An 18,882-nucleotide genomic window follows, 5' to 3' on the forward strand; every position below is an offset into this window, starting at 1 on the left:
GTTCGAGCCCCGGGTCAGGCTCTGTGCTGACAGCCCAGAGCAGGGAGCCTGCTTTGGATTCTGTGTCTCCCTCTCTCTCTGCCCCTCCCTTGCTCACACTCTGTCTCACTCTGTCTCTCACTCTGTCTCTCCCCCTCAAGAATAAATAAACATAAAAAAAAAATAAAAGAATTTATCATATTTGGGCTTAATTCAGCTTCTTAGATTTGTAGATCCACATCTTTCCTCAACTTTGGGAGGCTTTCATCCATTACTTCTCCTCTCTCGTTCTCTCTATCTTGCTCTTTTTCTCTGTCTATCTATATCTCTGTCTCTATCTCCCCCCACTCTAGCCCCATCTCCAATCTCTCTCTGTCTCCGTCTTTCCCTTTGGGACTCCCACAATATATATGTTGGTCCTTTGATGCTGTCCCTTAGATCCTGTTCACTTTTCTTCCATCTTTTTTCTTTCTGTTTCTCAAACTTGATAGTTTCCATTGGCTTATTTCTTTTCTTTTTTGTGTTTATTTATTTTTGAGAGACAGAGAGAGAGAACATGAACAGGGGAGGGACAGAGAAAGGGGGGGACACAGAATCCGAAGCAGGCTCCAGGCTCTGAGCTGTCAGCACAGAGCCCAACGTGAGGCTCGATCGACCTCACGAATTGTGAGATCATGACCTGAGCCGAAGTCGGAAGCTTAACCAAATGAGCCACTCAGGTGCCCCATCCATTGACCTATTTTTAAGTTTACAATTTTTTCTGGCTGCTCAAATCTGTTCTTTAATCCCTCCAGCAATTTTTTTCATTTTAGTTATTGTACGTTTCAGGTTCAGGATTTCTTTTTAGTTCCTTTTTGATTTCTGTCTCATTATTGATTTTTTTCATTTTGTTTATACATTGTTTTCTTGACTTTATCCCTGTCTTCCTTTAGCTCTTTGAGCATCTTTAAGAAATTTTTTCAGTGTCTTTTTCTAGTAAGTCTGTCATCTGGCCTTAGGGACATTTCCTATTTGTTTTCTCTGGATGGGTCATATTTTCCTATTTCTTTGTATACCTTGTAATTACTTTGTTGTTGAACACTGGACATTCGAATCTTATGATATCTCTATTAATCAGAATTTCCCCGTTACCTAAGGTTTGCTGTTCTGTTTTTGTGTTTAATTGCTGTAGGGTGTTTCTGTACTGGAGATCAGACTGAAGTGTCAACTTAAGGCCTTTTCAGGTCTTTTCTGAGCCTGGATTTTACCCCAGGCATGTTATAAATTCTCTTTTCTATGCAATTGCTTTTGGATGTCTTAATCCTCAAATTTCTTCCAAAAGGGGAGAGGGGATAAAATTTTAAGGCATGGTTTCTTTAAATATCTGGAAGCCACTTCAGCCAGTGGGATTTCAACAACAGAATCTGCCTCGGTGCCTGTACTTCCACAGTCAGAAGCAGTAATCAGTTATCACCACATGGCTCCTTGATATTTGGTGGACAAGGTCCTTATTGCCTACCCTGACTCCTTCAAGTCACATGCAAGCCACTCCAGGAATGTGGGCTCAGCTGCCCAGGACCAGGCCGGAGGGTGGGAAATGAGTAGCTACTGCCACACTAATAGCTGAAGCTGACCCAAACTCACAGTGATTTGCTGACTAAGCCTTCCCCTGGAAGGTAGAAGTCTTCAAATCGGTTCCAGAGCTCTAAAACTGTTTCAGGCAGAGTCTGCTGGTGCAAGCGCCATCTGGATGAAGCAATGGACTCCTGGCACTTCCTACCCACCATCTTCCCCGATGTCACTCCTGTGTTCTGTTTTTGAAGGTTTTGAGGAGATATCTGAGGCTCACCTGGCTGCCCAAGTGAGCGTTTACTTGTAAACTCCAGTGACTTTACTAAGACATACCTTGTTGTTGAATTCTCATTCACCTAAACTGGCACATAGTTTGCCCTTTCAGCATTTCAAGTACGTTCAAGCATATAGGTTCCAAGTGTTCCGGAAAGAGTTGTTTTTATTACTATTCAAATATTTGTTTTGTTTCATTATTTCAGTTTTTCCTCAGACATGCTGATTATGCATTTGCTAGATCTCCTTCAATTTCATTTTGCTTGCATTTCTTATGTTTGTCTTTTATGTCACTTGCTCAGTATTATAAAAGATTTACTCTTCCTTTCTGCTCCTTCCTGTTTCATCTTCATTCCTATGATGGTTTTATTTTTTTCTTCTGCTTCTTTCTTGAGTTCTGCCTTTCTTCTTGTCTGTTGCCATCTCTTCCTTGAATTGTTGCATTTCTACTTTGTGTTCATCATAGAGGTACTTGCTTCACTGAGCTTTGTTTTGCGTTTCTAAATGCATGTCAGCATGTCTCATTACTTTTTGCATCTCCTCAGTGGCTAACATTTTTCCTGCTTGCATTGTTAAATTTTTTTAATGCTTATTTATTTTTGAAAAAGAGAGAGACAGAGCATGAACTGGGGGAGAGGCAGAGATAGTGGAGACACAGAATGTGAAGCAGGTCCCAGGCTCTGAGCTGTCAGCACAGAGCCCGGCGCAGGGTTCGAACTCACAAGCTGTGAGATCATGACCTGAGCCAAAGTGGGACTTGCTTAACTGACTGAGCCACCCAGGAGCCCCTTCTGCTTGCATTTTTAAATCTATAATAGCTTCTGTTGGTCTCTTCCACATTTTCCTCATGGGATCTTTGCACAACAGTGTACTAATTCTTTTTCTTTTCTTTCTGTTTAGATCATTCATTATTAAATGGGTTGGATTTTCCTGGACTAGCTATTTGCACACCCCTCTACAGTAATGGGAGTTGAGGGTCAGGCTTCACAACTAAAGATTTTCTTTTTCTTGCCTGACACAGAGACAAATTGCTTACTGCAGATATGGCCCATCTGAATTATTCTTGGTGTAGCTCTGGTTTCTCTAACTCTGAACTGAGCTGAGTCCCAGAGGGCTTCTTCCACCAGCCCTGCTCACTCCAGGTCCAGGACCCATTTTTCAGAAACGAGGAACATTCTTTGGTTGGATGCTTACGGAGGTCGTCCACCTCTGGGCCCTTCTTTTCCTCCCTGCCTCTATACAACTGGCAATCACAGTTACTTCTAGCCCCTCTTACAGATATATTGGAATCTGGGGAATATGTTTACCTCTAAGTTCCACTGAAAATGGAATCTATGCTGTTCTGTTTGTTTATTTTCTTTGTTCTTTTGTATGGTTCCATGCTCACAGCCCTGTTTCTTACTGATTATCATGTTTCAAATGACTATAATAAACCCACATTCTCTTTTCTTTTATTCCATTCAACACATCTTTATTGAGCCTGACACCTTCTGTTAGGACCATAGGGTGTACACAAGAGAAGTTGTTCTTGTTTAGTGGGGGGTTAGAAATGGAAACAACTGTTATAGACACAAGGTAACATGGGACAGGTGCTACCTTATGGGTTCAAATAGAGAAGTCTGGGAAAGAGCAAAAGATTCATTTTCTGTGGGAATCAGAAACGTTTTTGGGGCCAGATACCTAAACAGTGGGTAATGTTTCAACAAAGAGAAATATGAGGAAAGAGATTCCAGGGGGGCAAAATAGGTAATAAAAAACATAGCACTGGAACAGTGAAGGCATTTTCAGGACACAGCGGGAAACTGGCTACCCTGGAGTACAGGACACTTTCGAGAAAGAGAGTCACGGAGAAGGGGTGGGTAGACTGAGAGCCCACAGTCTTGAGCAGCATGCTAAGGAGTGTCATCCTGGACTTAATGGGAGAGTTTGGGGATGGTTTTAATTCAGTCATTACTTGTTTGTTGTTTTTGTTTTGCTATGATTTTGGAGAGAATGCAATGGATAGATTGTTGCCAGCGAAAAACGCTGACAGCAAGTTGGAGAAGAGTCAGAAATAGAAGGGCCTGAAGACAAGAGGCCATTGCGTGCAAATGGTGGCTGAGTAGGATGCTGGTCGTGAGGACAGAATGGGGAGACAGGCACCAACAGAGTGGACCCTTGCTTACCCATAACAAAGCCAGACCGAGACCCTCCAAATTCCCATTCTTTGCCCCATAAATGATTGGCTAAACTGGGAACAAGATGCCTCTTAACCAACCTTTGGTTAAGTTTCTCTTCTTTCCCCAGGCCCCTAAATTTGGCCCACCCTCAGCTCAGCCAGCAGACAGACCCCTCCTTAAGGGCCCTCCTGGCAAACGGGCCCCTCTGAGCCACAGACAGAGCTTTTTGCCCTTCCATCCCCTCCCCCACACCCTGTCTTTATAGCCTTGTTTTCTCCCCTCTATGGAAGAAAAACCATTTTTGCCTAACTCTTGAGACTTTGCTGATATTATGGTCAGAGTTGCCACCTATTGTGACAATGCCTTCCCCCCTTATAAATAATCTTTTTGAGAAAAAGTCTTTCTTTACCTGTTTTTTATTAGTAGTAGTAGTAGTAGTATTACTTGGAAGTACCAAATCATTTAGGATGTAGGGTCAACCAAACCTGGCCACTGATTGGATAAGAGTTTAGAGCTGGAAGGAGGTGGAAAAGTCAAGCAGGGCAGAGATTTGGGGCCAGAGTGGCCACCATGGCTTTTCAGCTGCTGTTTTGTATCTGTGGTTTAATTGGGTTTGTTTTTCTCTTGTGGGGAGGGGCAAATTTCTCTGTTTTAACTTGGGAAAGAAAAATACAACTTGGAGAAAAAAATCTTTGTGGTCCTTATGTTTCTAAAATGCATCTCACCTAAGTTAGTTTTTCTCCCCTTCTTTTAAATCTCCCAACACCAAGCATTCAACTGAGTTGAAATCAGAAGGGAAAATAAAGTTATTAAGTGCTGTTTTCAATATTGGTGATTTTGGCTTTGCTTCCTTTTATTCACTTATAAGATCCATGAATTCAGTATCCAATAATGCCTAAGACCTACTCCTTGTAAGATATCCCTGCTACCCATCGTCCCCACCCCTCAACAGCTTGGCGTCCCCAGCATGCTTTCTGCCACTTTCCAGATTCTTAGTCGTTGGTCTTAAAATGCATAGCTCCTGGCGTCTTCAGTGTGCTTCATAATCTCCACTTATGTTAATCCACAGCTAATGGAACCATCAGGCCCAGCTCTTGCCCACGGAAAAGCCTCCTCTGGCCTCCATTGCCAAGGTGATGAAACAGCAGTGCATGGGGCGCAGACCCCAGCACGCCTGAGAAAGCTGCATGAGCGTGTGCGCCCCACAGATGCCTTTCCTGGGCTTTCATCCAACTCTGTGTTTCTCGGGTGTTTTAGCCCGGACCTGTTTCATACATGAAAATCTCCTGCTCCCTTTAATGGAAACCGAAAATGCAAAATAACTGAAACAGCGTTGCTTGGAATAAATGGAATCATTGCGCGGCCCCCTCCCTTTCCATGCTCCTCGCCAACCTTGGCCCCTTAGGTTTACATTTTCCTGTTTCTCAACCTCTCTTTCAGTTTTACTGTGCTTGTTCTCACAGTGTCAGATGTGTCTTTTGAGTCCCCCCTGCTCGCTCTGCTCAGTTCTATGTCTGCAGAAGTGTGAGGCCTTAGTGACACGGGCGAGACGATTGTCCAGACTTGAGCGAAAACGCAAAGCTAGGTACTCGCTGGATTGCCTAAGAACGTATTTGCTTTACCTTCTTCACCTTGACTGAATTCTGAGTCCTTATTCTTCTTATTTTCATAAATAAGAAAGGCCATCTTCTAAGTAACTTTTCAAAAATAGCCTATCCGTGATGTGTTGAATTTTTTTAAAAAACAAATTCTGGGGGCGCCTGGGTGGCGCAGTCGGTTGAGCGTCCGACTTCAGCCAGGTCACGATCTCGCGGTCCATGGGTTCGAGCCCCGCATCGGGCTCTGGGCTGATGGCTCAGAGCCTGGATCCTGTTTCCGATTCTGTGTCTCCCTCTCTCTCTGCCCCTCCCCCGTTCATGCTCTGTCTCTCTCTGTCCCAAAAATAAATAAATGTAGAAAAAAATTAAAAAAAAAAAAAAAAAACAAATTCTGGATTCTGCCTTCAGCATTCACTCCCCAGGACCGTAAAGGTGGAGCCTCGTGGAACGCACAGGGGTGAGAAGTTGGGATTTAATCAAATCCAATGAGCCTACTGCTGTTTTATTTTAGAAGTCCTTGATTGCATCTCTAACTTGCAGTACCCCTGCATGGTGTGGTCACCCCTGTAGAAAGCACAGATGGTGACTGTCAGGCCATGCATCAAACTCAGAGCCCTCCTGGATGCATTTGTTTTCTCTGGCTGGTGTTGGGAATTCAGCTATTTTCCAACCATTTTTAAATTAGCCTTAAATCTGCTTTTGCAAAACCACACTTCTGGATGCACCCTCTTCTCATAATAACAAAGTCTCACTGAATCAGAATGATGAAAGAGAAGCGTATCACACCTGAATGTGAGCTGTTTGTAAAGGCCTGTAAAGGTGTGCCATCTAAATGTACAGTAAGATCATGATTTTCTTTGTGGAAGAGAAAACTGACTATTTCAAGGCAATTCCAAAGAGCAAAACCGGGGCTAATGGATAGAGGTTCAAGGAGGCACTGTTACTTCAACCTAAGGAAAGCCCAGCACGCATTCATGGCCGTGCTGGGGCAGAGCGATTTACCGCATGGCAGGTGACACTGCTACCGGAGGTGGCAGGGAGGAGATGGGCTCCTGCCTCAGGAGAAACCCAGAAACCCAGACCCCTTGCCCTCCAAGGGGCCAGCTCAGCACCAAGTCTGAGCCCACACTGCCAGGATCCAAATCCTGCTCCTCCTACTCATTAATTCTGTAACCTCAGGCAACTTACTTAACCCCTCTCTGCCTCAGTTTCCTCACCATAATGGGCGTGATAATTTTGAGGAATTAATATATGGAGAAAAAAAAACTTGTAAGTTAGAACAATGAGTTGCAGGTACATAGTAAGTGCCATATGACTGTTTGTTAAATGTAACTAAGGAAAAGATTTTCTAGGATGTCCAAAAGACACCAAGGAAGATCTTTTTTGAATGCCCCCCTGGGTACTAAGCAGTAAACAAGATGGACACAGGCCCAGAATCCACACAGCTCACATCTTGTGCTGGAGAAAGTCAGGTACCCAGCCCACAGCCTGGAGAGGGCTCCCATGACAGAAGCCTGAAGCAGGGGCTTACTGTGGTCCCTAGAACCCAGGGAAAGGGCTGCAGGACCGGGAGCAGGGAGGTGAGGGAGATGTTGGGCTTGTGTTCCTAGAAGGGGAAGAGGGATGAACGGGAGCAGCTGGGGCCTGATCTTCCTACCAGTATCCTCAGCTGCTGCCGGCATTTTGAGGCTCTGCTGATTTCCTTTAGAGCCATGATTCTTTACAGCCGCCAACTCGTTCACTCATTCATTCATTCACTTAACTTTATTAATAGGTGAGCGTCTATAATTTTCTAGTGCAAAACATATTTTTTAGTTAGCCAATAAGTACTTTAATCAGCTGGAAAAGCACATAGAAAATTTTTTGATTGTTGCCAATTCCATTCTTGTGCTATCTGAATAAAAACGATTAGGAAAAAAACAGTATTTATTCATGTTGTGTCCTTGTAGAAAATAATGGCTTTAATCACAATGCCACTTTTTAATTATTTTTTCTACATAGGTTGAAATAACCAAAGGAGTCGTATCATTGTTATTAGGCTGCATAATTTTACAAAACTTTTGTTTGAAGGATCTATCAGTGGAATTATTATTATTTTTTAGTGGGCTATGAATGGTGAGGCTCTTCTGTTTCAAATGAACAGCTCTGATTATTTCTAAGGATTTCTTGTCCTAAGAAAGTGGAAAAACAGCAAACCTACACAAGCATTAACATGCTCTGAAACAGGTATCCAGGTAAGCCCATCGTATTTTAGTTTGGAAATAAAGGATGAGATATCAAAAGTTGCTTCACTACATGTAACCGTGGGCATATTCTCTTCCGGATTCAGTGAAGTGAATCTAAACCCTTGTGGGGTCAGTTTGGGGAGACCTGTATGGCTTGGTGAAATGTGAACATAAAGTGCTCTGAGCCCCTTTCCTTCTCGCTGAGATTATCCCCAGATCTACCTAGAACATTCTTTCCCTTTGGAGAAAACAAGGGTGGGTCCATGTCTTCTCGGCACAGCACATGTCATTCCTCTTCTTGGGAGGCCCCAAGCTCCTCCCACTGACAGTGGAAGACCCAGCCCCAGATCCTCCCATGATCCACAATCATCTTCTTGCACACCCTTAAACTCGGTACGTGATTCTGTCATTGTGTTATTGCATCGCGACAACAAATCCTTTGCACCTCTGCCTTTCCTCCTGGATCGTGAATTCCGTGGGGGCAAAAAATAAGTCCTGTTGATTTTTCCCTTCCAAGCACCTGGCACTGCTTTGGATGCATGAATATATTGTTGGCCATGTCTAGAGCTCAGAGTGGCGCAGTAGATGCCCCTGGATAAGAGGGAGGAAGAGGAGTGGAGGTATGAGACAGAGCCCACCAGTGCATGGGAGGAACCAAGCCAAGGATGCCCGCCTCCCAGTCTCCCAGGGGTGGCCCATTCAGCCCCAGACTGGGACATCCAGTGGTGAATTTCTCAGATGACTTAATATTTTACAGCTAAGCAGAAGTAATTCCCAAAAATTCTAATGTGGCTAAAGTTGATACATTAAAATTTTATTACAGAGATAGTTAAAGGTGGCTAGCTAAGTAAAGGGTATGTTTTGGTAACTCCTTGCTATTTTAATTAATTAATTAATTAATTAATTAAAGTTTATTTATCTATTTTGAGAGAGGAAGTACACATTCACAAGTGGGGAAGGGGCAAGGAGAGAGGGAGAAACAGAATCCCAAGCAGGCTCCACGCTGTCAGCACAGAGCTGGACATGGGGCTCAAACTCATGAACTGTGAGATCATGACCTAAGCTGAGATCAAGAATCAGACGCTTAGCCAACTGAGCCACACAGGCACCCCACTCCTTGCTATTTTAAACTTACTTAAAAATGTTTTTGGGGTGCCTAGGTGGCTCAGTCGGTTAAGCATCAGACTTCAGCTCAGGTCATGATCTCACCATCTGTGAGTTCGAGCCCCGTGTCAGGCTCTGTGCTGACAGCTCACAGCCTGGAGCCTGCTTTGGACTCTGTGTCTCCCTCTCTCTCTGTCCCTCCCCCGCTCACACTCTGTCTCCCTCCCTCAAAAATAAATATTTAATATAGTGTTGACTGAGGTAGTTCCTTCCTCCTCAAAAAATGTTTTCACATGCTGGCTGTGATTTTTTTCTTTGTTTTACCTCTATTGTTTTCTTCTTTCCCCTCTCTAGTTACAGAATCATGTAAGTGTGAACATAAGTAAACAGGTAAATAGAATAGGCAGCTCTTGTGTAGACAGAAGGTATAAGTGTCAAGAGACTAACTGGCAGTGTGACTTGCGGAGAGTGATTTAAAGTCAATCCACAGAACTTTTAAAGGTCTATTAACCACCAAGCCCTGTACATCTCAGTGACCAAATGAGAGATAGACTCTGCCCTAAAAAAACTTAATATCTATCCAATCCCTTGGCTAACACGTACTTATTAAGGGCCTTTGTGTGCAAGGCGCTGTGCAAAGCCCTGCGTGTATAGTAACAGAAATGCCCTGGAAGTATTCTTGCACCTGACGTCCTGCGTTAGCCAAGCAAAGAGAAGAGGGGAGGGCGTTCAAGGAGGAAAGAACAGCAAGACACCTTCAGGGGACCTACTATGTCTGGGCCATGGGAATGGGAGGACAGAGGTGTGAGAGGTCAGAGAAGGAGGGAGGGAGGGAGATGAATACATTAGGGAGGAAGAAAATGCTATTTATTCAATCCCAGGTACCACGATTTGTACACGCATGTCCCATTTCATCTTCATGACACCCTGAACTGCTGTTGTCACCTGAAAGGGACCATTGGTGAGCCCTGGAACAGAAGGGTAGCCCATCTTCATTCACTGCAGAAAGAAAGAAAGAAAGAAAGAAAGAAAGAAAGAAAGAAAGAAAGAAAGAAAGAAAAAAGAAAGAAAGACAGAAAGAGAAAGAAAGAAAGAAAGAAAGAAAGAAAGAAAGAAAGAGAAAGAAAGAAAGAAAGAAAGAAAGAAAGAGAAAAAAATATACTGCAGGCTGAAAGGAATTCTCAAGGCATCCACTGGACTTTAGGGACTCAGGATGTATAATAATGCTCTAGGTGGAGCTGATGGCTGTCTTTGCTCTCTCAGATGAAATGGAATGTTATGGAAAATGAAATGTGAGATTCAGAGAGGTTAAGTAACATGCCCAGATCACACAGCTTCCCTCTGCAGTAGTGGAATTGGAACCCGGATCTCTCTGACCCCCAAACCCTTCCACAACAGTAGGCTTCAAGCAAAATAAAATAATTCCTATGGCAGAAGTATGCGTTGTTGTGGGAAAATAGGAAGGGTCCTTTATTCCAGCAAGGAAAGAACAGGGATAGTGTTTCAGAACACTAATTACCTTCTACCTCCAAAATTACCTTCTACCTTCTACCTCCAAAATGCTGTGGCTCTATAAGTGGTGTCATCCTGTTAAAGGAAAAGACTCTGGCTTGTATTGTTCATAGCTCTCTACCTTAACTCCCATTTATTTAATACATGTGATATGCTACGATCCGTGCACATAAACAGGACTGATAATGACAAAATATAGGGAGAAGAGTATGTTCATTTTCTTACCAACAGTCCTTTTTTTTTTTCCCATAGGGAAACATAATTCTGGGTTTGTGACTAAATTCCGTTTGTTGGGAGGTGAGGTTGGATTTCACTAAAGCTGGGTGCATTCTTTTCTACAAAATGGTTTCAGTGTATTGTGTTGCAGTGAATCCCCGTGTGAATTAATAGCAACCAGACATTGCCTTCCCTTTGTTCTCTTGTTTTCTGCAGGTTTATTCCTTGTAAGAAGACACAGGTTTCTTTGGGTAAAAGATTCTCAGGAATCTATAACTAGGCACTTAAGCAGGAGCAGAGTTGTAAAGCAGTTGCCATTTTAGAAGATTTATTTTGTGCAGCAGAAATAGGAAATTGATAGCACAGCACTCAGCAGGACAAGTAACCTTCCTACTTTATGAAACTTAGTTTCTGAACCAGAGCCCTCAGAGGACCTCATCTTAGCAGCCCTCCAGACAGAAGATCCAAAGTAGGCTCTGAGCTGTCAGCACAGAGCCCGATGAGGGGCTCGAACTCACAAACCCCAAGATCATGACCTGAGCTGAAGTCGGACATTCAACTGACTGAATCACCCAGGTGCCCCTATCAAAATAATCTTCTTTTTTTTTTTTTTTTTTTTTTTCCAACGTTTATTTTTATTTTTGGGACAGAGAGAGACAGAGCATGAACGGGGGAGGGGCAGAGAGAGAGGGAGACACAGAATCGGAAACAGGCTCCAGGCTCTGAGCCATCAGCCCAGAGCCTGACGCGGGGCTCGAACTCACGGACCGCGAGATCGTGACCTGAGCTGAAGTCGGCCGCTTAACCGACTGCGCCACCCAGGCGCCCCAAAATAATCTTCTTAAAATCCTACTTTGGTCATCTCATTTCCCTGCTTAAACTCCATTCCTGCTCCCGTGGCCAAACAGACCCCAGACCCTTCCAACTGAGTCTCTGCTTATTGCTCATAGCATTCTCTGATGGCTTCCTGGTTAGAAACTGCAGGCTGACTTCACTGCCACCCGTCCAGATAGCTGGATTTTTTCACCCACCTGAACTGTGAGGCACCCCCCCCTCCACTTGCCTTGGCTCCTGGTCTGGTCACCCCCACCTCCGGCAGCATCTACCCAAGCTCTTTGCTTGGCCTGGGGTGGGAACTCTCCAAACTGATTCTTCACTCAGTCACTGAGCAAGTATTTATTGTGCTCCTAGTATGTGCCAGCCATAGTGACAAAAGACCGGGTGTGTCCTCAGGGACAACCAGTCTTACAGTTTCATAGGCCGTGTGATTATGGCCCACCTCTGTGATTTAAGCCTTTGCTTCTCAGTTATGGTCCTTAGACCAATCACAATGGCATGACCTGAGAGCTTGTACTAACTATCAAATCTCAGCTCCCCCACCATCCATCCTGTATTAACAGTATTCCCACATGAACCGCATTGCACAGCAGAGCGTGAGAAGCTCTGCATTAAGGCTCACAGAGTCGGGGTGCATGGGTGGCTCAGTCGGTTAAGTGTCCAACTCTTAATCTTGGCTCAGGTCTTGATCTCAGGGTCATGAGTTTGGGCCCTGCATTAGACTCTGCACTGGGCCTGAAGCCTACCTTAAAAAAAAAGACAGTCACATTGGGTGGGTGAGTTGGTTCCATTTATGTTTTCTTTGCTCTATGATGATTATATATTATAAGTATATATAAGTAAACTTATAGGTTTAAATTGTCCTTCATTTAGTAAATAACATTTATTTATTTTTGAGACAGAACGAGACAGAGCAAGAGTGGGGGAGGGGCAGAGAGAAAGGGAGACACAGAATCCGAAGCAGGCTCCAGGCTCTGAGCTGCCAGCACAGAGCCCGACACAGGGCTTGAACTCACAGACCACAAGATCATGACCTGAGCCAAAGTCAGACACCTAACTGACTGAGCCACCCAGGCGCCCCCTCATTTAGCAGACTTTTTTTTTAAGGACTTGTTAACATAAGTTACATCATTTGGTGCTGCAGAACACAACCAAATTACAAGCAGCAAATACAGACCTGTCTGTATTGTGTAAAACATGAGCACTTCCCAGATATTGCTCATGTTGCATTTTGCACATATTGGAGGTATGCTCACATCCAGGGAATGGTGGTGCTAGTTCACAGATTATAAATTGGCATCTGTAAGCCATTTTTGGTCATACACATGTTCGTGTGGCCAACACGGAGTTTTCATAAATTTTTGATTCGTTATGAACAGGTTTTCACATAGAAAGCCAGACTTCTGGCTTCTCTTGAAAACTGGGCAGCCCTGGGCCCACTTTCCTGATGTCACAGTGGGCTGGCACTGGGGGTCTTCTCCTGTACGTGGGGGCATGCTCTCCAGTTCACCATGGCTCCACCCACGTCACTGTCACTCCTCCTAGGCCTGCCTGGCCCCTATAGACAATGGGGTCTGAGAACCTATGCTAGGACCTAGCGGTACACAGAGTGAGCCTGCCTCGTGTTTGCCCCATTATAGTTACCTTCAGAGTCTTTGTAAAGAAGCAGCCCCCATGGGAGGAAAATAGGGAACCTACCATTGGTGAGGACAGACAAATGACTCTAGGCTAGTGATTCTCAACCCTACGTGACAGGAGCTGGTAAGAGTACCAGTGCCCACTTCCCACCAGCACTGCCCAGACATCCCGACTTCATTGCTATGGGCATCACCAGATTTTACAATCTCCACAGGTGATTCTAATCTAACTGGAGACCCACTGATCTAGGCCATCTACAGTCCTTGCAAAATGAAACTGCAACAGCAGGCCGAAGTCAGGAAAATATACATACGCATATGCTCACGTGCATAAATTGAAAGGATTGATGTTGAAGCCTCATCACTCTGGACATTGGTAATTCAACATGTATGATAGTTTTGTCTAGGAGCTGCCTATCATTTACCCTTCTTATCCGTAGAAGAGAGTTGGCCAAGCAAATGAGCACTTGTAAGCAAGATTGCTTTAAACTGCTTTATAGAAACTAGATTTTTTTTTTGAAGGATTTGAATTCAAACACTGACTTGAGCTAAATATAATTTGTATTCCCTCTTACAAAACCAAAAATTTGGAAGATACCAGCAGGCGTGGTGAATGTATCATACAGAGCCCCTTCCACAATTGTAGAATTGCTTTCTTGTGTGGTCTGTTATCACCTGGCCTAAAATTCTATTCGTGCTTTAATTACCTTAAAATAATGTTTATTACTGTCAGAATTTGGCCATTTAGGGCACAGAAGTGTTCATCCAAGAATGTCATTAGAGGAAAAGTTCTGCTAGTGTGCCTGCTGTAATGAAACCATTCCCCCTTCCCAGGCCCCAGATTGGCTGTTGCATGGTAGCATCTGGCAATAAATCTCTGCTGTTTTGGGGCAGATTCTCTTGATTAGAGGTCTGACAATCACCAGAGTAATTCATGAGATGACTTTATGCAAGAAATTTCATGATTTATAATGGCTTCTAATGGTTTAATATTTTAATGTAATTACGCTTAATTATACATTGTAATATGCATTGGCCAAGCTTGGGAACTGGGTCTTAGTAAAATGTAGCTAATGGAAAATTTTCCTCCAGCTTTTTTTAAACAAGGAATTAAGTCCTGACGTGAAACTGAATGCAAATCCAACAAGCAGTCTCTTGCCAGAGAAAATATTGGCGTAATACATTTGAATGGCCCAGTTTGTCAGCTCGCTTGGCTAAATCCCCAAATCATACACTGTTTTAGAATTATTTCAGAAGTCCTATTTCCCACCTTTCCACTAACCTACTTTTAGTAATTTCTGTTTGGTTTATGAATTTTTATCAACAGGCAGTCTGGGTGAGGGAGATTTGGGGAGACACACGCAGAATAATGTTATTTATTATGATCACCAGTAAAGGGGGTGAGGGAGACAGAGGCGAAACTCATGCCCTGGGCAGGTTTGGGGGTGTCATTTATCTATGCTGCCCACGGTGAGTGGATGTAAAGACAGAATAAAGAGCAGAACTAAAATATAGTGCGTTCCCATTTCGCACGTCCCCTCGAAGCTAAGCAGTGACGTAGTGTTCGGATTCCATTTGTGCTGTCCTTGGGTTTGCAGACAGTCGGGGCTTGAGCAAGGGAGGGCGGTGGATACATGTTAGGATTCATACGAATGTGTTAAGGCTTACGTCTCATTGTACTTTTGAGAAATAAACCCATTTTAGAATGCCCTCCTGCTCTCTATTCTGTCCTCCCTCTTCTCACTTCCTGTCACCTTCTCTCTCCCCCATGGCACTCAAAATACACCGAACATAAGGAGCACAGCACCTCAGATCCTTCCCGGCCCTGAGCCTTTTCAGAAGCACGGTGGCAGCTCTTGGGCAAAGGCCCCTTGAGGCCGGGTTACCCGGAGCCCGAGCCAGACTGCAGGCCCCAGCCAAGCAGCAGGACCTCAGAGGCACCCGAAACACACGGTGCCAGACTTCTCGCTGACGGGAGAACATTCCTACTTGCTTTTCATTTGGGGGTTGCTCACTCCCTGGCCTGGAAGAAAAGGTAGAAAACGAGAGAGGGGTCATTCCTGACATTTACATAGTGCTGTCTCATACAAGTGATTTAATTCCCTGAACAATCCTGTGTCACTAACTCCATTTTCCAGTTGAAAACACGGAGGCTCTGGGAAGCCGGACATCTAGGTGAGGTTTACATGGCGAACGCACAGTGGTCCTGATTTCGGACCCAGGTCTGTGGCCCAAGTCCATGGCACCCTGCACATCACCATGCCAGTCACAACAGCCAGATGCACACATTCAGGCAGTTCCCCAAATAGGACAGGCTCCCACTGGAACAGAACTCTCGTTTTGTTTTTAGCAGATTTTAAGAGTGCCTATTTTGAAATCTTTGCTTAAGGGCACATTCTAATGTTTAGGAAAGTAAAAAAAAAAAAAAAAAAAAAAAAAAAGAAAAAGCCCTAGCCACCAGAGGGAAGGAAGGGAGATGAAACCTTCCTCCAGAGGCTTCCAGGGACAGTTTTTTAAAGGCTACCTCATCTTATGACAACTGCATGGGAACATGGACATGTAAACCTGGTAGAGATGAGAAAACAGCATTAAGTTAACGGCAAGAGCAGAGATATGGGAGTCAGATGCTTGAGTTTGAGCCCTGTCTCTGCCATTTGCTAGCTCTGTGACTGTTGACAGGTCACTGGGCACCCTGTGTACCGGGAACCACGGGGTCCCACAGGACCGAGGCGCAGCTCAGACACCGTAGCATGTGAACTGCACTCCTGACCAGGTGAAAGACTCCACAGGGGAAAGGTGTTCTCATTCGTGTGTATTCCCAGCCCGTGGCCTGAGTGGGACACATCAAAGGCACGCACCTCCTTCCACCTCCTTCAGCGTCTCCAGCACCTTCTTATTCTCGGGTGAATCAGCTGCTCCAGAAGTACACGTTTTGTGAATCGGTCACTCTCTTTGAACAGGTCGCTCTTAACTGCAGACCCAAATCAAGACTACATTATTGCCCCCTTGGATTGCTGGCTGGTCCTAGGTCAGTGCGCCCAGAGTCACTGCTACACCGTGTCCCTCTCTGACCCTCAGCAGCATCCACTCCCCCGGTGCCAGCCACAAAGTCCGCCCACTGAATTAGCCTGTCTCCTGGTGTTCGCCTGCAGTGTCGACCACCCCTTACTCAGTACTCTACTGTCTCTATCGTACGCATTCCACCCCAGTCCTGGGTGCTGTAAACTCAGCCCCACAGACGTCAGACGTCAGGCTCTAACTGCCACCTCCCAGGCAGATGAAGAACTCCCTCAGCGTGCTGTCTGCCTACACCCTCATCTCCAGACCAATTGTCACCTCTGTGTTGACAATATTCCTTGTAATTTCAGTCTCCTGAAGTCCCTCCGTGAAGGCCGTGTAATATAGTCGTTTGAGAGCACAGACCGGGAAGCCAGACAGCGAAACCTTCTAGAAGGTTTTGTAGGCAAATACCGTTCCCTGTCTGTGCCTCATTTTCCTCACTTAAAAAGCTGGAAACAGTGCCTGGCACACAGCAAGTCCTGCCTGCACGTGGGGCCTCGTGGGGTGGTGCCAGCTTGGGGAGGCAGAGGGAAGGAGGGACCGGGCTTTAGTGCTGGGAACAGAACGAGCAAAACCATTTACTCAGTGTTTCATACTATATTGTCCACCAGCAACAGTAGCTTCCCTCAAGGGCCATTTCAGGTCAGCCTTAACTAAGGCCCATTTTCTGGTTTCCCACTGCTTCTCCCAGTATCGCCTGTCACCCGATCACCTCTGCCTCAATCTGTTATGTACTTCCGTCCCAGCGCGTGCTTCGCCTTTCTGTCTTCACTTCGTTTGCCTTGGGCTCTCATTTGAACTTGGAGTAGGTAAGAGCTTTCTACTTAAATTTCAGAGCCGTTTATAAATAGGTTGCTTAGTTTCAGCCAGCAGGTAAAAGCTTTCATTAAATTGTTCCTCCTTCCCATAGTGCTATTATGTGGAGCTCTCAGAAGGGAAGAGTTAAGAATGCTATTTTCCTAGTCATTAAGGAAGCCCGGTTTGAGGCCCAAGCTGCTGTTTTCCTTTTCCCTACCTAGACTTGACCAATATGACTCTGACGGATCACCTACACCCATCAGGTTTTCCCCCCTCAGAACGCTCTCCTGAAGTCACCTAGATCATTATCCATGATTCAGGACCAAAGTCCGACAATAATTCAGAAACAGGGCTCAGAGTCACTCCGCACACAAATTATTTTAGCATCTCCATTAATTTCCTCACCAAGAGAGAAATGGGAACACAAGCAGCAGAAGCTACCTTTGATAGAATAATAAATGAAGGTGAGGGTTGGGGGTCTACCCAGATGTCTCCTTTTCAGTGTTCCTTTTTATTTTTTTAAAGTTTACTTATTTATTTTGAGAGAGAGAGAGAGAGAGTGAGCACAAGCAGGGTAGGGGCAGAGGGAGAGAGAGAGAGAGGCTATGCACCGTCAGTGCAGAGCCTGATGTGAGACTCGATCTCATGAACCGTGAGACCATGACCTGAGCCAAAATCAAGAGTCGGACACTGAACCAACTGCGCCACCCAGGCCCTCCAGAGGTCTCCCTTTTTCTATTCAAAATTGGAAAGGGAATAGCCTCTGAAGTATTGGGAAAGGCGTTTTCAGTTTTATACCCAAATATTCAGTTATACCAAGGATTTCTTGCATTGTTACAGTTACATAATTAAGCACGTGTAACATTTCCTTTGGAGTTATATTCACTCGTCAACATCTTCAGTTTTGAATGCCATACAGAAACCACTAAAAAGAGGAAGCCGTAAAAATGACTGAACAGCAGCCATGTTTAGGTGGCACATAGAAGTTGTAACTAGAGATTTGAGTGGGGAGTACTCTAGAATAAAGTGTAGCCCAGAGATGGGCTTCGGCAATGCCGTCACCCTTCAGAAATGCAGCCACAATGATTTATCCTGGCATTCCCCCCAGATTACACTGGTATGGCCTCATAAATTTATGTGGCCTTAGAAGAGAGTTTCAGATGATCTTGCTGTTCCCAATGAGAATAAAATCTGACACAATGCAGCCTCGCTGTGTAATTGAGGAATATTGAGTATGAGGCTATCAGTTCAAAGGGAAGACTGGAGTTGGGAGGGGCAGGCTCATTCCCTGAAAGGTCAAGGTTACTGGGGAGGCAGGAGGGATCTTCTGACCTCAGAGACTTGCTGTTTCTCATTTATTTCAGACACATTTTCCATTGCCGCCGTTGCGTTCTGCCACCATTCAGTCTTGTTCTCAATGTTTTCCCTTTCAAATGGTTTGTTAGAAGCTCTGCAAAATGTTCGTAAATATTACCCCTTACAACAAACAGGGCTTTGAGAGTGTGGTGACAGCTTACCTGAGTTAGTCTTCTTCAAACACAGGCTGTATTACAATTCTCTTCTCTTCTGCTGTTTTTAATCCCCACTCACCCACACAAAGAAGCAGATATTAGCAGCTTGCCTTTTGTAGTTGATAATTAAGAACAAGATTTTGTGATTGTTTGGGGTGTTGGTGTTACCACCTTGTTCTCTTAACTCATTAGCAGAGATGCGGGTATCTTGTGACTGAGTAATCCTGAAGCGTTCGGTCCTTCAGACATCACCTTACTTGAATGACAGCATTTTCACAAGATCTTCAAGAGGAAAGTAGCCTTTTAGAGAAAATTACTGATTCCAAATGCATTTGCATTTTCAGCAGAGGTTCAAAGCATGGTTATGTAGGCGAGTGTCATTTACTTGAGAAAGAGGTTTGCCGATATCAATACAAGGGAGG

General features: G+C 44.6%; 1 protein-coding gene across 10 annotated transcripts in view; it reads left to right on the forward strand.

Annotated features, from left to right (window-relative positions):
* The window catches only part of L3MBTL4 (L3MBTL histone methyl-lysine binding protein 4), a 443,788-nt gene that overhangs the window by 397,460 nt on the left and 27,446 nt on the right, over positions 1–18,882 (forward strand). Inside the window, exon 17 of one of the 10 annotated variants that reach the window (XM_045041377.1) lies at positions 5,032–5,284. The exons of the other annotated variants lie outside the window; for them this stretch is intronic. Within the exon in view, the coding sequence (XP_044897312.1) occupies positions 5,032–5,099 (68 nt within the window). The 3' untranslated portion in view covers positions 5,100–5,284. Of the gene's footprint in view, positions 1–5,031; positions 5,285–18,882 lie in introns of those variants that run through there. 10 annotated transcript variants of the gene reach the window in all.

The sequence above is a fragment of the Felis catus genome, chromosome D3 (assembly GCF_018350175.1).
Source record: "Felis catus isolate Fca126 chromosome D3, F.catus_Fca126_mat1.0, whole genome shotgun sequence".
NCBI lineage: Eukaryota > Metazoa > Chordata > Mammalia > Carnivora > Felidae > Felis > Felis catus.